The sequence below is a fragment of the Gossypium raimondii genome, chromosome 2, assembly GCF_025698545.1.
Source record: "Gossypium raimondii isolate GPD5lz chromosome 2, ASM2569854v1, whole genome shotgun sequence".
Lineage (NCBI taxonomy): Eukaryota > Viridiplantae > Streptophyta > Magnoliopsida > Malvales > Malvaceae > Gossypium > Gossypium raimondii.
Genome location: NC_068566.1, coordinates 17807597 through 17825225, shown reverse-complemented (window position 1 = coordinate 17825225; position 17629 = coordinate 17807597). Strand labels below are relative to the sequence as shown.

At 32.2% G+C, this 17629-nt stretch overlaps 1 protein-coding gene and 1 non-coding gene across 2 annotated transcripts; one reads left to right on the top strand and one right to left on the bottom strand.

The window, feature by feature from the left end:
- Positions 1–3880: 3880 nt before the first annotated feature.
- On the bottom strand, positions 3881–3987 carry LOC128039369 (small nucleolar RNA R71). Its single transcript, XR_008193873.1, has one exon. It is a non-coding gene; the product is annotated as a small nucleolar RNA R71 (small nucleolar RNA).
- A 785-nt stretch (positions 3988–4772) lies between these two features.
- On the top strand, positions 4773–15906 carry LOC105784186 (uncharacterized). The gene is made up of 4 exons (XM_052622310.1): positions 4773–4864; positions 12948–13058; positions 14862–14934; positions 15026–15906. The coding sequence occupies exons 1-4, from the start codon at positions 4773–4775 to the stop codon at positions 15098–15100; spliced, it is 351 nt and encodes a 116-aa protein (XP_052478270.1). The 3' UTR covers positions 15101–15906.
- The last annotated feature ends 1723 nt before the right edge of the window (positions 15907–17629 follow it).

Sequence of the window (17629 nt, the reverse complement as noted above, 5' to 3'; positions counted from 1 at the left end):
CGATCTGTATGATTTATTTTGATGGACCATATTTGTACATATGTTCATTTACATTTCCTCTATGTCTATTGACACTTTAACTTTTTGAACTAATAATATTTCCATTAGAAGTAGGTAAATTAGCTAGATGTCATTCTTAAATTCCATGTGAAGTAATTATTGTACAAATTTGATGTTGTATAACTATATAACTTATTTTTTGGTTTATTTCAAGGATCGTCTTTTTACATGTTTTGTGTGTTTGCTTGAGGACAGGCAAAGACTTGACTGTGGGGGAATATGATCTGTCACAAATCAGTCTGGCAAATTAGGCTTTTCTGACACACTTAAGGAGCTTTTTCTCGAGAAAAATAAAATCTTTAGCTTAGTTTTTCGTTATTTTTGTATTTTAATATTTTTTGAATAATAAGTGAAAATATCTCATTTTTGTTTATTTTTTTATTCAAATTGGCTGATAGTGTAATTGGGAGGTTTAACACATGTTTGAGTGATGTAGGGACGTGTCAGAGATTAAAAACGAGCGAGAATGACATCTAGGTCAAGGGTATCATGATATCCAACCCTTGGAATTGCAACACCTCCGACAGTAGAGAACACCAAGGAGACCCTCTAGTGGTATCGTGACATCCTCTTTGGGTATCACGATATTCACCTCTCAAGGAAGACCCCAAAGTTCAACACTGCTCGAGATATCATGATATCCTCTTCTAGGTATCGTGATATAACCTTCGTTAGAGGGACAAACTTGGACAAAAAAGGAAACCTTTGTCTACCCGACCCATCAATCACATAAGACCCGTGTAAGGGCAATTTTTGCATCGAAAGGTTAACAGAACACCCTTCGAAATAGCCAAAAATTACTGAGGATGAGAGAGACAATTTAACTTAGTTTTAGGTTTAGTTTTCTTTAGTTTTTCTCTGCACTTTTCTAGTCTTTTTATTTTTCTCTTCTTCTACCTTCGATTAGATTTTATTTTTCTGCATTTACTTCTCATTCTTGATGTTCTTTATGTTCTTTATGTTAGTTAAATTAGTTAACACTGTAGCTAAGGTTTATTTACATTTTCAGTCCTTGTATCTTGCTTTCAAGACTCTTTAAGCTTTAGTTTAATGTATTTCAGTTTATTTCACTTAAAATCTGTTAAAACCTATTTCTATTATGTTTCTTGCATGTGTAGATAAATCCTTAAGAAGGTTGGTTTATGGAGATGAGGATAAATTAAAATCTTTGGATAAAGGACTAAATCATAACAAATTGGAATAATTTGAATAGAACTAAGAACTTAGGTAGTGACCTCCTCGATAGAATATTAAGATAAAGTGAGACCGAAAGGTAACCTTGTCGTGCATTCGTTCGTTTGTCCTAGATTAATCAGCGAGATTGGAAAATAAATCAGACCTAATCCGTTTAAGTCGGTAAAATTGAGCTTGGAAGATAAAATTGAGCCACTTGGTAATTTACAGAATTTATATCCCTAGTTCGAGATTTGGCGAACCACATCGAAATCAACCAACTCCCATTAGTCATTTTCTAGATAGTCCCTCTAGTTTACATTTCTTGAAATTTAGTCCCTAGAGTGGAATATTTAATTTTCTTACAAACTTATCTTTTATGAATCGCCGTAATATAAAATCATATTAGTAGCCACTTAGCCTCTACTTTGCATGCAAGTTATTGCTTAATCGCTTCTTCCCTAAGGTTTGATCCTTAGAATACTTTGGTGTTTCATTGTAACACTATAAATATTACAACTGGCATGTATGCTTGCAGTAAAATTAGGCTTTAAAAATTGTTTCATAAATTAGTGGTTTTAATGCACAGACGCACAGCCAGTCACATGCACTGACTCTTTGCGTGAGACTTCTCAAACACAAACATCAGAAGAAAATGACTATCCACTTATCTAGCTATATAGAGTTTAGAAATGAATGAACTAGCACATATACTAGACACGGGGTACAGAGGAACTCACCAGAATACTTTACTTAGAGCTCTATCTACTCTACTAATGGTTCTTTTCCTTTGGCACTGAGACCCTCTCCCATTTCTTTAGCTAAATAGTAAAACAATTCCTTTAGTCACAAAAAATAACCAAATACTTAAGATACAACAAGAATCTATAAACAAACAAATGATTTCTAGTTAAGAGTTTCCTTCCTACCCAGTAGTTGAGGAAATCCTATCAAACCTCTATTAAATTAGTCTCTACTGTCTGGTAAAACTTAAAGAAAGGTTTTAACAATTTACCAATAGACAACTAGCACTGAAGTTCTCCTAACTTTTATGGTTAATACCCTTGCTAGCAGTGAAGAACTCTCCTAGTTTCTTCGATGATAACAAAGCCTGGTGGATAAGATGAATAAAAAAATCTTTTCTCCACTACCACACTATCCTATTTATAGCTAACCTATATCCGAATCTTAATTAGGTTTATCTCGAATCATAATTTGTTCTAATGCGCTTCCACTAATTAATCACATCCTACAAGGCTTTACATGTGTCCTAATTACGACACTTTGCCTCCACACAGATGCCAGGCAACATAAATGTTTCCTACAAGCCATCATAACTACTTAAGTAATGATACTAAAATACGAGTGACGATATTATTAACAGGAAATGTCTGCCCAATAAGTTCCTCAGCCTACTATAGCTTTCTTAGCACTAAGACTGGCACTTTGCATAATTGGAAAAGTTCTTAGTAACACTACGCCACGAAGATATCATCTTAACCATTCTAAGTTTTGCAACTTAGGCGGCCTTCACTAGCGTAGTTTCTCAACTCGATCTAGTTCGCCTAATCAAGGTGTGACTGAGTTAGTCTTCCATCATTAAAACTATTAAAATTTGCAATCTGTCTCTATTTTTATTTTTATTAACCATTTTATAAATTATATTTCCTCATCACACTAGAATTAATCATAATATAATTTAATTAATTTACTAACTAGACCCATTAGCATAGGAATTAATCTTAGTTTAGTCTAACCTCCTTTGGGTACAAACCTCGAATTACTTCCATACGATGTTAGAAAATCTATATTACAACCTGACCCGTATACTTACAGACACTACTTTCACGCATATCTTTAGTAGTAGCATTCTTACTTTCGACATTGGTACGTTGGGAGGCGGTCAAGTTGTTGACACCGTTGCTGGGAAGGCAACGTCACTGAGTTAATTTTAATTTTTACGCTTAATAGGATAGTGGAAAATTTTAATTATACATACGATTTGTATTTTTTTATTCATTTAATTTTCTAAATTTTTCTTTTACTTTGTGGATTTCAATTTATGACTCAGAGTAAAGGCACACCTATAGAGCCAACCATTGATCTAAAAAGACTAATAGACAAAAATCATCGACAGCAACAACAATAGCATATGCAAAATAACTCGCCTATTGTGATTGATCCACCATGAGATAATCCACTTTTCCACGATCCTAACTTACAAAATCTACCACTACCGTCACAACAGTTATAGATAGAGCCACCAATGGCTTGAAAGAAATACACTTTGAAAGACTATGCTCTACCAACTCTTGATGTGATATAAAGCAATATCACAAAGGCTACTATTACAGCCAATAATTTTGAAATAAAGCAAGCCATGATCCAGATGATTCAAAGTAACCTACAGTTCAGAGGAACTATGATGGAGGAACCAAATCAGCACTTAAAATGGTTTCTCCAACTTTGTGATACTTTTAAATTTAATAGGGTCACTGATGACGTCATTCGTTTTCGGTTGTTCCCCTTCTCCTTAATAGATAATGATTTCTCTTGGTTATATTCGTAGGCACCAGGATCTATCACAACATAGAATGAACTTGAAGAAAAATTCATGTACAAGTTCTTCCCTGTCAGCAAGATGATTCAACTGAAGAGAGAGATCACAACATTTAAATAAATGGAAGGAGAAAGTTTTCAAGAAGCTTGGAAGCAATTTAAGTCGTTGGTTCAAAAATGCCCTCACCATTGTATACCTAAATGGTTGAGGTTAAAAATGTTCTACAACGGGCTGGATGCACACTCAAGGTCAGGACTAGATGGAGTCGCAAGAGGAGCCTTGATGAATCGAATGTACAAAGATGTCTATCAATTGATAGAGAATATGGAAATGAATTCTTTCCAGTGGCCGAATGAGTGATTCACCTACCGTTCGAGACCATCAACGACTAAAGCAATCCACGAGGAAGATAAGTACCATCAATTTTTAGACAAGCTTAACCGACTGGAGTCTCCAATAGGCCCCTGATACATGAGACAACTAGACTAATAGACCAGTACCCTAAGAACTCAGTTGAGAATGTGAACTACATCAGGAATAGAGGTGGAAATCTCTATTCAAACACTTATAATCCCAGCTGGAGAGACCACTCAAACTTAATATGGGGTGGCAATCAAGGAGGAGGTAACAGTTCCAATTAGAATAGACAAAATATTACTTCCCAACCTCTTTATTTGCAGAAAACTCAAAAAAGGGCCAACCCTAATGACCATATTGTATGTGGTCAAAGGCTGGATCGAATTGAGGGAGAGATCCAGTTAATGTGGATAAAGGCAAAACAAGTGCAATCTGAATGCACTCAAGTGTGAACCACATTGACTAAGCTTGAAGATCAAATGAGTCAATTGATGAGCATGATGGGAGACATCAAAACTCTAATTGGCACTGGCATCCCAAGCAACACTGAAAATAATCCTCGGAGAGAAGGAGCAAGTGAAAGAAATAGTGTTCTATTCGGGTAAAATGTTGAGTAGCCGTAATGACTCTATATAAGAGGAGGAGGATGAAGATGCCAATGATCATCAAGAAGGAATCTGTCAATGAGATGATGATGAAACACAGTCAGATAAGGTAGTTGAGCTAGTAACTGAGCTGGAAGATAAGCAAAACACTGAACCTGTCCTTACAAAGATACCATTCCCCTCGCGGTTAGAGGACAAACGCTAAAAGGATGAAGCAGAGTTTGTAAGGTTTTTAAATTTATTTAAATCGCTTAATGTTAATTTGTCTTTCATTGAATTAATATAAAAAAAATTCCTAAATGCCCAAAGTACCTAAAAGAGATAATGGCTAGGCATTGCAAAATTAAACAGAGAGACCAAATTAACTTAGATGCATCCTATAGTGCAATCATCACTAAAAAAATACCCTCAAAATTAAAAGATCCGAAGAGTTTCACAATGCCGATAGAGATAGAGGACATACATTTTAGCATGGCCTTATGAGACCTAAGAACCAGTAGTAACTTAATGCCCCTATCAATATACAAGAAACTCGGGCTAGGGGAATTGAAATTTATGCATATCACACTACATGTAACCCCCTAGACCTGGCCTAGATGTTATGGTCGAATCTCAAAGATCATATTGTCCATGAAAATGGTGTAGTAAATCATTTAGAAGATTCTCTTCAAAATTTCCATGTAAAATCATTTTTTTAATACTTGTTTTAAGTAAAATCAAATTTTGTTAATATCTTATCTTCGAAAAAACTTAAGTATAGTGATTTTTTATTGAAAACATCGTAATTTATCTAAGCCATTGCAACGGACAAATTTCTAAATTAAAATTCATTATTTATTTTGAAAACATAAACTAATCATACAACTCTAAAAATAGTAGTCTCGTAAATAGATGTGTCGAATTTTGAAAACATAATATTGAGTATTAAAAATCAACCTTATTGAGCTTAAGTTTCGTCATAGTTATGAAAATCCATCATAATTATTATTTTCTCAAACCATTTAAATGATAGTTTTTAAATCCCAGGCCGTGTGAACCCAAAATTTACATAAAACTAAGTCATTTCATACGCAATTCATGCATAATCAACCAATCCATTTGTGCACACTTTCAAAGGACTTAAGCATCATTCAAATACACATAATCATGTCATTTCAAGCAACCTTATTCACTTAACCAATATGCCATTCAAAGGCACCACAATTGCATCCAAACATCCTTTATCAAATCAAGTTAACAATGCCTCATTTCATGCATTAAGACCTAGTCCAAATAAGTACCAAAACATGCAAAAATTGACCATTTCCAAGCCATCAAGAAAAACCAAAAAGAAGTGTTATACACAAGCACATAAAAGTGACCAAAATAACATAACTTGGTAAGCATTAAAGTGCACCAAATCAACATAACCTCAAAAGCATATACATACCAAAACTTACATTAACACATCCATTAAATACCATCACTAAACAACCTACACATGAAATTATTAACCTTGGCCAAAAATACACAAAATCTACCGAAAAGATTGTTGAATTGTGTGATAGATCTTCGATGAGCTTCCAACCAATCGAGCTTCTGATAATCTATAAATTAAAGGAAAATAACAACGTAAGCAACGAGTACTCAGTAAGCTCATATAAACTTTAAACATAACTTACCATTTCATTTATACAATTCACAAATTAAGCATAAATCATTACCAATGTCATAAGCTTAGTACAAGCCTATACAGCATCATCAAATTCACAAGTTAGCCTACTTGTCCATGATACAATTGAAATCAACCATAAAATGAATAAATTCCATAGGTAAATGCATCATTTAGCTCATAAATCCTTTTCATAAGTCATGATTCAATCCATTTACATATTTATCATCTCATTTCATTTTCTTACCCGTTGAACCATCTAGAATTACTTCAGATACTCGAGAAAGCTCACACATAGTGTGCCTTTACATATAACCGTAACATTTCCTTTACATCAATGCTCACACGAGCTGTCAAATGGGCCTGCTCACACAAGTTGTGGGTCAAAATGTTAGCTACACAATGCTGCTCACACGAGCTGTGGAGAATCTACAACAAATGCAGACCTCAGCCATCGGTAGGACATTCAAGACCAGCAATCGAGCATGAAAACCCTGATGACATGTCATTTGTATCCTAAGAATTCTTAAGGTTCAAGTAGGACTTGTTTTAAGTCAATTCATCATAGCATTGATACATTTGTATTTTGATTCATTAACCTTAGAAAAACATAGTAAAAATTCAATTTACACATCATTACAACAATTACCTCGATAATCAAGGCTTAAAAGTAAAGTCGAACTAGTCAAAAACTTTAGCTTTTCCTTGATTTAGGTTCGATTGTGGTTTATCTTGATCTAAATAAATAATTCATTCAATTAAATACTTCTAGAATTCAATTTAATCCATAATTCATGTTTATACAAAATTTTGAATTTGCCCTAACATTTTAACTTTTACAATTTAGTCCTTAAGCTCATAACTTAGAATCTAACCATTTTAACCTAAGTCCATGTTAATCAATGTTATAAGGGACCTTGAATTAACTCATCAATACCAACATTTCACAACAAAACCTATAGATTTACACTTTTAACAATTTAATCCCTTATTCCGAATTCATCAAAAATCATTTAACAAAACTTGTTTATTTTACAACAAGGATTAATAATCTATCAACTAACATCAAAATCCATTCAAAAACATTCATGGAAAATCCCTCAACCTTTAAAAATTTTAGAAATTGACCCCTGGGCTAACTAGATTAAGTTAAAATGATCTCAAAAACATAAAAATCATTAAAAACGGGACAATTATACATACCATGCACAAGAACAAGGCTAACCAAATGATCTAAGCTGTTTTAATGGTGTTTTAGGGTTTTGAAGAAAAGAACGAGAAAGGTGATACTTGTTTCATCTTTTCTTTATTTACTTTTTTTCATTTAATTATTTAATTACCATATTAACCTTAGTAAATCATTTAAACTACCATAAAACCTATCCATCACAATCCACTATCTTAAAATATGGTATAATTGCCATATAATTCCATTAGCTTTCCTTTCCATAGCTATTTAGTCATTTTAACTAATAGAATTCAACTTTTACACTTTTTACAATTTAATTCTTTTCACCTAATTAACCATTTAAACATCAAAATTTCTTAATGAAATTTTAATACGACCTTAATACAATCTCGTAGACATTAAATAAAAATTAAAATAATAGTTTATTCATCAAAATTGTGGTCCCAAAATCACTATTTCTGACACCACTGAAAACGGGCTATTACACTTTCAAATGTGGTCATCTACAAAATAAGTGGTATAAGGAGAATTTAAGGAAGGTATGTTATGAGATATCTATAAATTTCCCTAATGACCATGATCTGGGAAGGGTATACAGTTTCTTTAAATTTATTTAAACTATTGAGCCTATTTGTTGAGCTAATTTTTTTCTTTAACTCATGTGCCTAATTACCTATATTTTAACCTTTACACTTGAAATTTCTATCCTTATTTAGTTTTTATTTTTAAGGTTAAAGTATTGAATTTTAAAATTGAAATTTATGATTAATTGAATATCCTTAATAATAAAGCATGAGTATGATTACTCTTCTAGCCATATCATGAGCTTTGAAAAGAACTAGTGGCCCAACTAAGTAACCAAAAGCAAGTGCTTGGGTTGTTATCAGTCTTTCTGATGCGATCCCGACCTCATCATGTAATGGCACCACTCAATGCCATCGAGATTGGCCTAAACACGAGGGCCCCAAGTGCAAGATGAAGCTCATTTTCAACTCAATCAAACTTATTTCCATGCGGTTCAGCTCACTCGAGCTCAAGTCAGCTCATTCGAGCTCAAGTTAGCTCACACGAGCTCAATTCAGATCATTGAGCTCGTTATTAGCTCTTTAGTTCATTTAATTTTAATTGCTGGAATAAATTAAGTATTTAAGTTAATTAGTTAATTTAGTTACAGCTCTTAATTACTTGTCAGCTTATTACATGTTTTAATTATGTTTTAATTAATTATGAGTGTTTAATATGTCTTAAATTATTACAAGAATTAATAGGTTTAGTCGAATTTATTGTGCAGGTTATTGTTTTCACATGCTGCCAAATTATTGTTCTCGAATGCATTTAACTTGCTGATTTTATTTGCTACAGGTTCATGAACGACTTGGTGCAATGTATGGGAGTGTGCATGCATAATGGAGGTTCAATGGAAGGCATTTAAGGGAACACAAGTACTTGGGACGTTCATGCAAGAGGGGGCTACTGAATGTTCATGCATTTGCACATTTATAGACTGAATTTATGGAAGAACATACCTTGGGACGTTTCAGGCATGTTCCATGTATTTTCAAGATGACCATTCAAGTTTTCAAGATACTTTAAAGCTCCTTTCAACCAAGGGAGATGTTGGAACAATTAAGGGGCTGGACATCCATGGAATTAAGCTTTCTTCAAAGTTAAGGATGCATGAATGCATCAAGTGAAGCAACATGATGATTCAGCCAATCCATGCATCATCTCCAAGCATGAACCGAATTTTTAATGCTTCATTCATGCCCATTCAGCCGAATTTAGCTACAGCAAATTAATGAATTCTTTCTAGAATTTTCTAGCATATTCATGGTTGAATTCTTAGCCATTAAGTTGCCCATTCGGCCAGCCATGCATGGTCCTATAAATAGTTGTTCATTTTCATTGTAAAAGGACTTTTGACTTTGATCATTTGTGAATGAACTTTGTTCAAAGAGTGAGTTTTCTCCTCTCTAAATTTGTACGAGTTTCGATCTGACTTATCTAATGCGCTAGTGGCGTCAATCGTTCTCTTTCGAACTTATCACCTTTATTTTGTGTGGCGTTCAACCCTTCTACAAATTTCGTAAACCCACCTTAAACCAAATAGAAATCGGGGTGACACTCTTTAGTGTTGAATCGTTTCTGGTGTTTAAGCTCACTTATCCATCCCCACCGAATAACCTATATTTTATCTTTATTAGTTTATTCTTAAACCGAGCCAAACAAATTAACCATCTTCCTCAATCTCCTTGTTGTCGAACCTATCCATATCCTACTTAATCTTTTGTGAACCTATATCCATCACTTTACTTCATATTTTAGCCGATTACAAACAAATCATTCCTTCAGTACGACACTCCTCGTCGACGATCGGGCAACTACGTGAAGCGACTCGATCAACCCGGGACGGTTCGCATCACTTTCCATCAAAAGATTTTGTATTTTCTAGTATGTTTTTCAATAGTTACAAGTAAAGCCAAAAGTTTATTTTTGTGTGATTAATTGAGTAATTCGGGGTAGGTACTTGGGTTGTCATCTACACTCACGTTCAAAGGTAATCATCCTAAATTCAAAAGAAGTGAAAACACATTAAGTGTCGAAAAAAATAAGAAAGAAAGAAAAATATAAATGCTTAATTGTGTAAAATATTTCAAGCTTCACTTTGTATCTCATGCTTGTTTAAGGGTATTGGCGGAATAAGTTATTTAAAAAAATAATACTTTATGCTCAATTGAATCTAAAGGTAACTAGGTGCTTAGGGTATGAGCCTAATTTTTCCTTTTCATTAAATTTGACCTTAGCCCTTAATGTTCTAAGTAACCTTAAAAGCATGCTAAAACTTGATTATGTTCTCTTGGTTATTCTAGTATTTCTTATACATTGCACATTATTAGAGAGGATGATTGCATATGAGCGCAAAGATCTATTGTCTTTATTTTTTCTTAATGGTGCAAATTATTGCTATTATGTTTTGCTTAGCATACAAAATTTCAATTGTATCCATGAAAACAAAACATGTTTGTTTGTTCCATTAGAATTTAATGATATTTTCAATTGTTGATTTGAGTTAAGTATTTCTTTAGATTACATTTATAGTGCATTTCTATTTGCAATAGTTTCATGCTTGAAGACAAGCATGGTTCAAGTGTGGGAAATTTCATAAGTGTGTAATTTCTAAATTTATTTGTGATATTTCTCCTTTTGACTTATGCTATTTATGTTCTTAAATATATTATTTATACTTATATTTTATTTATCATTGGTTTAGGGAATAATTAGATAAAAAGGAGCTTAAAGTTTAATTTTGGCAAGTTTTTGTGGATTGAACTTTCACCACAGCACAACTTCAAGATTTTTGTCATAACTTAAGCTATAGGACTCCATTTCGGCCCATAATATATTGATTTGAAAGGAATTGAAAGCTCTGACTGATGTTGTTTCATGACTGAAGCCCAGAATATGTCAAGGTGTCCAGAAATGGTCTAGAAGTTTGAAGCGAAAATTTCCAAGAAACCTCGAAAAAATTTACTTTATTTAATTAATTGCACTTTTTTATTTTATCCATTACATTATTTTTGTCCTATAAATTGACATTGTTAGGTTATTACCAAGACAAACCTAGGCATAGCCGCTCTTAGTATTATTTTATTTTTATGTTTTCTTTATTTTATGGGTTTCTAAAGCTCCTTTTCTTTTTTTGTCAAAGGTTTATTAAATTTTGAGTCAAAAAATTCATGAGACTTAATTTGTGCCTTATTATTCTCGCATCATTTGTTTTAATTACAATTGTTCAAGTTTGTTAAATATTCGATTGGTATTTGATAGCTTAGAATGATTTCCTTGTTAAATAAAATAATTAAATCTGTAATTGCTTAATTCATTCTAATACTTATGACGAAGCACATAATTTTTTGTGTCATAGTTTATGATTATGTTGTATTAATGTGTGATCTGGCTTAAGTAAACCCTGTTGAAGTTAGTTTGTTGGTTAGAATTAGGTCTCTCTTATTTTTAATGTTGTCGGTAATTCAAATATTGTGCGTTGAGTTATAAGTTATTTATTGGTTAGAGAAATAATTTCAAACAAGTTGTCTTTTGATTACCAGGCAAGGAGATTGGTTTTCCGTCGTTGAGTCAACAAATAGAAATAACTTATTAAAGGCATTGAAGATATCCTTAAGTTGATGATTGAACTTATGAATCAAGCGGAGATTTTACCTTTGGCTAGAGTTTTTCCCATTCATATTCCAAAACTTTTAATTATTGTTTTCTTCGTTAAGTTTTATTTTAAATCTAGTTTTAGATTTTGTTAAAAAAAAAACCTTACATCTACATTGTTTGGTTTTACTCAAGGAATAGAATTACCACCGACCCTTCGTGGATACAACCCTATTTGTTATTTTTTACTAACTTATATTTTTAAGTAGATCTTTATTTTTGTAGGTCTCGAATAGCCTAAAAACTCATCGTAGAACTCAATCTCTTCAAGACCTGTCAGATTTATTCAATTTTTATCTTTTTTAAATTCACGTTTATGATGAAATTTTCCTATTTATCTTGTACATGATTGATTGTAACAAAGTCATTTGTGATTTTAGTTCATTTTATTTGTCCTACATGATTAAAAGATTTATTTAGGTATAATTTAGATATTTAATTAGGACTTACTTTTCATTTAAATCACTTGTACTTTTAGCCTGTAAGGCTAGTACACTCATCATTAAGCATTGGATGGAATTATTATTTTGTGGTTATTCTATTTTTTTAATTTATGAAATACAAAGAATTTTTTAGAGTTTTGAGAGATTCAACTTTGGTTTTCTTTTGAAGTTTGTTATTTTCAAGTTTTCCAAAGTTCTTAAGTTTTCAGTTTTAAAGCTCTATCATCATTGTTTGTAAGAGTTCTTCTCTTAGGATTTCTTAAGAAAATATCATTTGATAATTGGTGTTTTTGAAGTCTTCTAAGGATTTCATAAGCCACTTTCTATATATTTATTTATTTGGAGTCCAACTTGATTTCAGAATCCACTCATACTTTCTTTTACTTAAAATAAAAAAAAAATTCAATTTATCTTATTTGTTCATTCTTTTCAGTTGATTTTACTCTTTTGTTTCCCCAAAGTAATTTGAATTCAGGATTTATTTCACTATTGATTTAAGAATAAAAACTATTAAACACTTAGGCCATATTTTGTTCAATGTAATAGCATAACCATTACAGCTCTATTTCGTGGGCCCATCATAAATAAGTGTTTAGTTCAATGAAATGCCCTATTACGGGCCTATTCCATTACGAGCCTATGCAATAAAATTATTTGATTTTTAATCCATTTCCTCACCACCGATTAGTGATTCAGTATTTAAGGAGACCATCACTGCAAAAAAGCTCCCTACTTTGCCCTCTCCCACTTTCTCACCTCAAAAAAAAGGGACAGACAATCACCTTCGTCGCCGTGTCAGGTAAAACATTTTCGCCCTTGTTCCTTCCATTTTCCTCTATTCCAATTTTTCTGCCCTCTTTTTCTACTTTCTTTTTCTTTCTCTCAATAGAGTTTTTCTTTTCCGCTCTTCCGTTTCTTTTTCTTGATTTATAAAATTCCATCGATTGTTGGAAACATCAAGAGAGGGAAATCAAATTAAAGGTTCTAATTCTTAATTTTATTTGAAAAATCATTTAAATTTCAGTTTCGTTTTCTTATTTACTAATTATTTTGATCTATTTTTGTTTTAGATAAAATAGTTATTAGCAATAAAGGACGACAATTTAGCTTTAGTAGGTTTACTTTTCTTTTTCTTTTGATTGATTATTGGTTCATTTTAGTTTATTATTTCTGAAATAATATCTTAGGTACATTGTTAGTTCCTTTTACTTTTTCCTTTTGAGTTCCATGGTCCACTAATGATTTTTCCCTTGGGTTTTCATTATGGAAGGTTTTATGCTGAATTATTTTGTCTTCATATTTCACTTTCCTTGATATAATATATATTTACATTAGGCAAATTCAGCGCTTCTTTCTCTGTCATTGATTTTGTTTTTATTCTTAGTTCTATTCTAAAACTTGTATAAATCAATATGACATCTGTCCTAAATTTCTTCTTGATTTACTGTCTAATATTTTAATTTAGATAATTATATGCTCTATACTTTCCATGTAGCTAAGATCATTAGCTCTTCCATTCACGGTAATGGAATGGACTCTTCCAACAGTTCCCAGACCAGTTCAAAAAGGTCTTTCAAGGGAATCGTCATTATCCCATAAAGATAATAAACCTGTGGCACCAAAAGTGGCAACCTCATCCACAATTGCATCTTCATCAGATTCAAATGGGATGTTATACTTGGCATCACTTATTAAAAAGACCTATCTTGCCCAAATGGTTATCTTATAATAACTATAACTTCTAAATGCAAAAGTAGTGAACTCTGACAGTTTGCAAGATGAGACTTCCGAGAGTTTTGCATTTGCTTTAGTTAATGGTGCACTCGGAGTCTTTGAGGTTTATGGTCGAAGGATCCGAGACTTCAGGTATATTTTGTTGTAAATGTTTAATATAATGTTATAGAATCAGGTTGAACCTACATGCTACTAGAAAATGTGTAATCTTCTTTATTTTGGTTTACCTGTGAGCCATTTGTTATGTGTTTGCCTTTACATCTGTACTCCATGAATTTGTGTCCCTGTAGTAGTCTTGAACATATAGAATTCACTTTTAATGTGTTAGCTACTGTGGACATTGAATTTTCTTTGAGCCACAACTTTCTTGAGCTGTTAAGCGATAATATTTTGGTGATGGGACCTCGAATCAACAACAGTTTTGGAGCTTGACAAATTTGTATGTGGCTATAGATTTAACACTATAAATATGCACCCAACACATGCATCCTGTTGCCATTGTTGCAATGCCAAATCATGTTCTTAAAGATGTTATCTTGGAACCTAAACATGTTGACAAACAATTTTGTAACTTGTTATGTGTTATATTTTTGGTAATGTCCATAACATGGAAGCAGAGATCCAATATCGTGTTGAATGAAAAATGATTGCCTTCGGGAACTTCTATTTTCTGCATTTTTTTTTGCGTAAGTTTTCCTTATATTTTTGTACAGAAAAAATCTAATTTTTAGTCTATAGGCATTTTGGTTTATTTCTGATCACATATTACTTGTATTCTCTTTCTATATTCTACATTTTTCATAACATATAATCACATTTCCTTTCCCTTTTTGCTTGTACTAATAAGGATTTTTTGCTTGCCTTCCAGACCAAAATGGCCTTCTTCTTCATTTGTTTCATCTGATGGATTGATTACAGCCATGGCCTACCACTTGCCTCATGTATGTATCATATTTAAATTATTGCATCCAGTTGGTATTTATCTTGTTACCTTGAAGATTGTTGTCTTCACTGATATCATTAATTTATCAGGTCATGGAGGACAGGTCAGGTAACATATGTATGGATGGATGGATGTATAGTTTGGTAAGACTTGGGAAGGCCTAGATGTGCTGGAAAAATTGTACAGAAAAAGTAGCTGGAATATTTGGATGTAGGACATTGTTTTGAATGTTATTTTGCTTCTCCTTTTGCTAAAGGGTTAAAGTTTAAACATCATTTATTGATTACTTGAGTTAAGTTGGTTTATGTGTCTTGTTTTTAGCTTGTGGATATCAGTCCATCAAACTTAACTAATCATTGAGAAGCTTAATTTTAGTATTAGAATTTTCTTTTTCGTATTGTATCAAATACATTCTATCTTACATCTCTGTCCAACATATTTATATAACTAGCTGCAAATTGCTCATGGTTGTAATTTTTATTCTTTTATGCATCTTTTCAATGTTGAATTGATTTTCCTCTGTTAAAAGTTACGTGAATCCTTTTTGCTCTTAGTACTTTTGACTGAGTATGTTACATACATTTCAAACAGGCTTCTTTTGCAAAACCTCAAGACTCTGCTGCTAGAGGCAGCAGTGGATCACAAGCATCTAATGCTCCACAATTGGGATCCAAAACAGTTTCCAGAGGTTTAAATTCATCATTGAAGCTTCTAATTAACAATTGTTCTTTTTTTGTTCTTTAGCAGTTTTCACAGTGGCATGTGCATTTGAGTGTTTAGGGTTCGAGTAATGAATGGATTGCAGTAATAGAGATAAAGATGGGGTCTGATCTTCAGGAAGTGAGAGCCACGAGACTGAGAATAGAGTTTTTATGTTCTAATGGACCTTTTGTTTATTTGTTTGTGATATATTATTTTGAAAAATTTTTCATTTGTTAGAAGAAATGAAGAGAAGCCAAATCTAAAGCAATCATTTGGTATAATTTGTTTAATTCTTTCCTTTAAAGCAATCATTAATGCAAAGCTTTCTCATTAACATCACCTTTTTCAATTCTATAATGTAGATAAACAAACATTTTTGTTTCTTTTAGTTGAAAAAGAAAAATAAAAGATGCTTTTTCTTTTTGATGCTTTATGATTTTTTCTTTTCTTTTTAATAAAAATTTCATGTTTAATACAATTAATTAATTTTAGATTATAACACAGGTAAAAAATTTTATATAAAAATTATGTAAATAACAAATGAAATTTCAATTGAAATCATAAAATTGAGATAACTTGAGAAGCAATAGATTCAAATAATAGTTTACTATTTTAAAATGTAGTAAATAAAATATTTTAAATATTTTAATATGATTAAATATAAAAATAAAAACTTTTAATATAAAATGAATATAAAATAATTTTATTAAGAATTTTATTAAATTATATTTAATAATAATTATATTAAAATATGATTAAATTGTTTATTTTTATTTTTATTAAATTATATTTAATAGTAATTTTATTAAAATTCTGCTAAGGGTATTGTAATAGGGCCCAATCGACGCAGACCCTACAAATAATAAAACAAACACAACAAAAGCAATAGCAGGCCCAATATCGGGCCCAATAGCCAATTTCAACCCTAACCCAGCAAAAACATTTGTTGAAACCCTAAGAGCCCCCATATGTCCTAGCCGCCGCAGCCTCCACGCCTCCAGCAACCTCTCCAAACGCCGCACGACTCGGGGCCGACTCTTCTTCACACATGTCGTTCGCGCGCACGTCACCTGCAAAACACAAATTCAAATAGTCCCGAAAGGAAAAACAACAAAGAAAATATTTTGTATTTAATTTATTTTGCTTCTTCCGGCCTATAAAAAGGCTATCAAAATCAGTGTAAAAGGGGGGGGATATGGTATTAACGGAGAAAATACACAAGAAATAGAAAAAAGCACTGAATACAGATTGTTTTTTTGATTCAAGGTGAATTTTTTTTCGTTTTTTTATTCTCTTTATTTCATTTGTTCTGATTTAAAAAATAATAATAATAAAAGAAAAGGGAAGAGGCTTACCTGCGTGGTCTTGCCGATGAAACCCGAAGCTCGCTTCGCCGTGGACGGCCAGGATTTGAACTGGCCGATTGGTTGAGGGCGATGGCGGCGCGGAAATGAAACCTTAGCAGAGGGTATATGAACTTTTTTTTTTCTTTCATTCGGGTTTTAATGATTTTTTAAGGAGAAAATCTGTTTTAAATAACAGATCAAAACGGAGTCGTTTTGGTGACCATGACCAGCGCGTTGACCCGACCCGGGGAGGATCCGCGCGTTTTGAATTTTGGGGAGATTTGCGCTATGGGTCCCTCCTTTTTGTGGCGCACTTCAATTAAATCTATTTTCATTTCTTTTAATTTTAGCCGCATATTTCGTTTTTGTTTCAATCTGACCCATATCTGCGCAGCGTTTTGGGAAGGCAGGGATAATTTCCCTTTCGATCCTCCATTGTTTCCTGCGCATTCAAGTTGGTTTTTTTTTTCATTTATTTCAAATTTGCCCTGTTTTTTTCGCCTTTTGTTCAATTTAATCCATTTTTTTGAACTATTTTACTATTTAATTATTTATTTATTATTATACTTGTTTATTATTGTTATTTATTATTTTTAATATTGTAATTATTATTTTCGTACATACAAATATTTTTTTCTTTTTAAT

Excerpts from the sequence above, each read along its gene's own strand:
- LOC105784186 (XM_052622310.1), top strand. The coding sequence starts at position 4,773 with ATGACTCTATATAAGAGGAGGAGGATGAAGATGCCAATGATCATCAAG. Across the intron at positions 4,865-12,947 it reads ATGAAACACAGTCAGATAAG|TGATTCAGTATTTAAGGAGA; the intron begins GTAGTTGAGCTA and ends ACCACCGATTAG. Across the intron at positions 14,935-15,025 it reads TGGCCTACCACTTGCCTCAT|GTCATGGAGGACAGGTCAGG; the intron begins GTATGTATCATA and ends TTAATTTATCAG.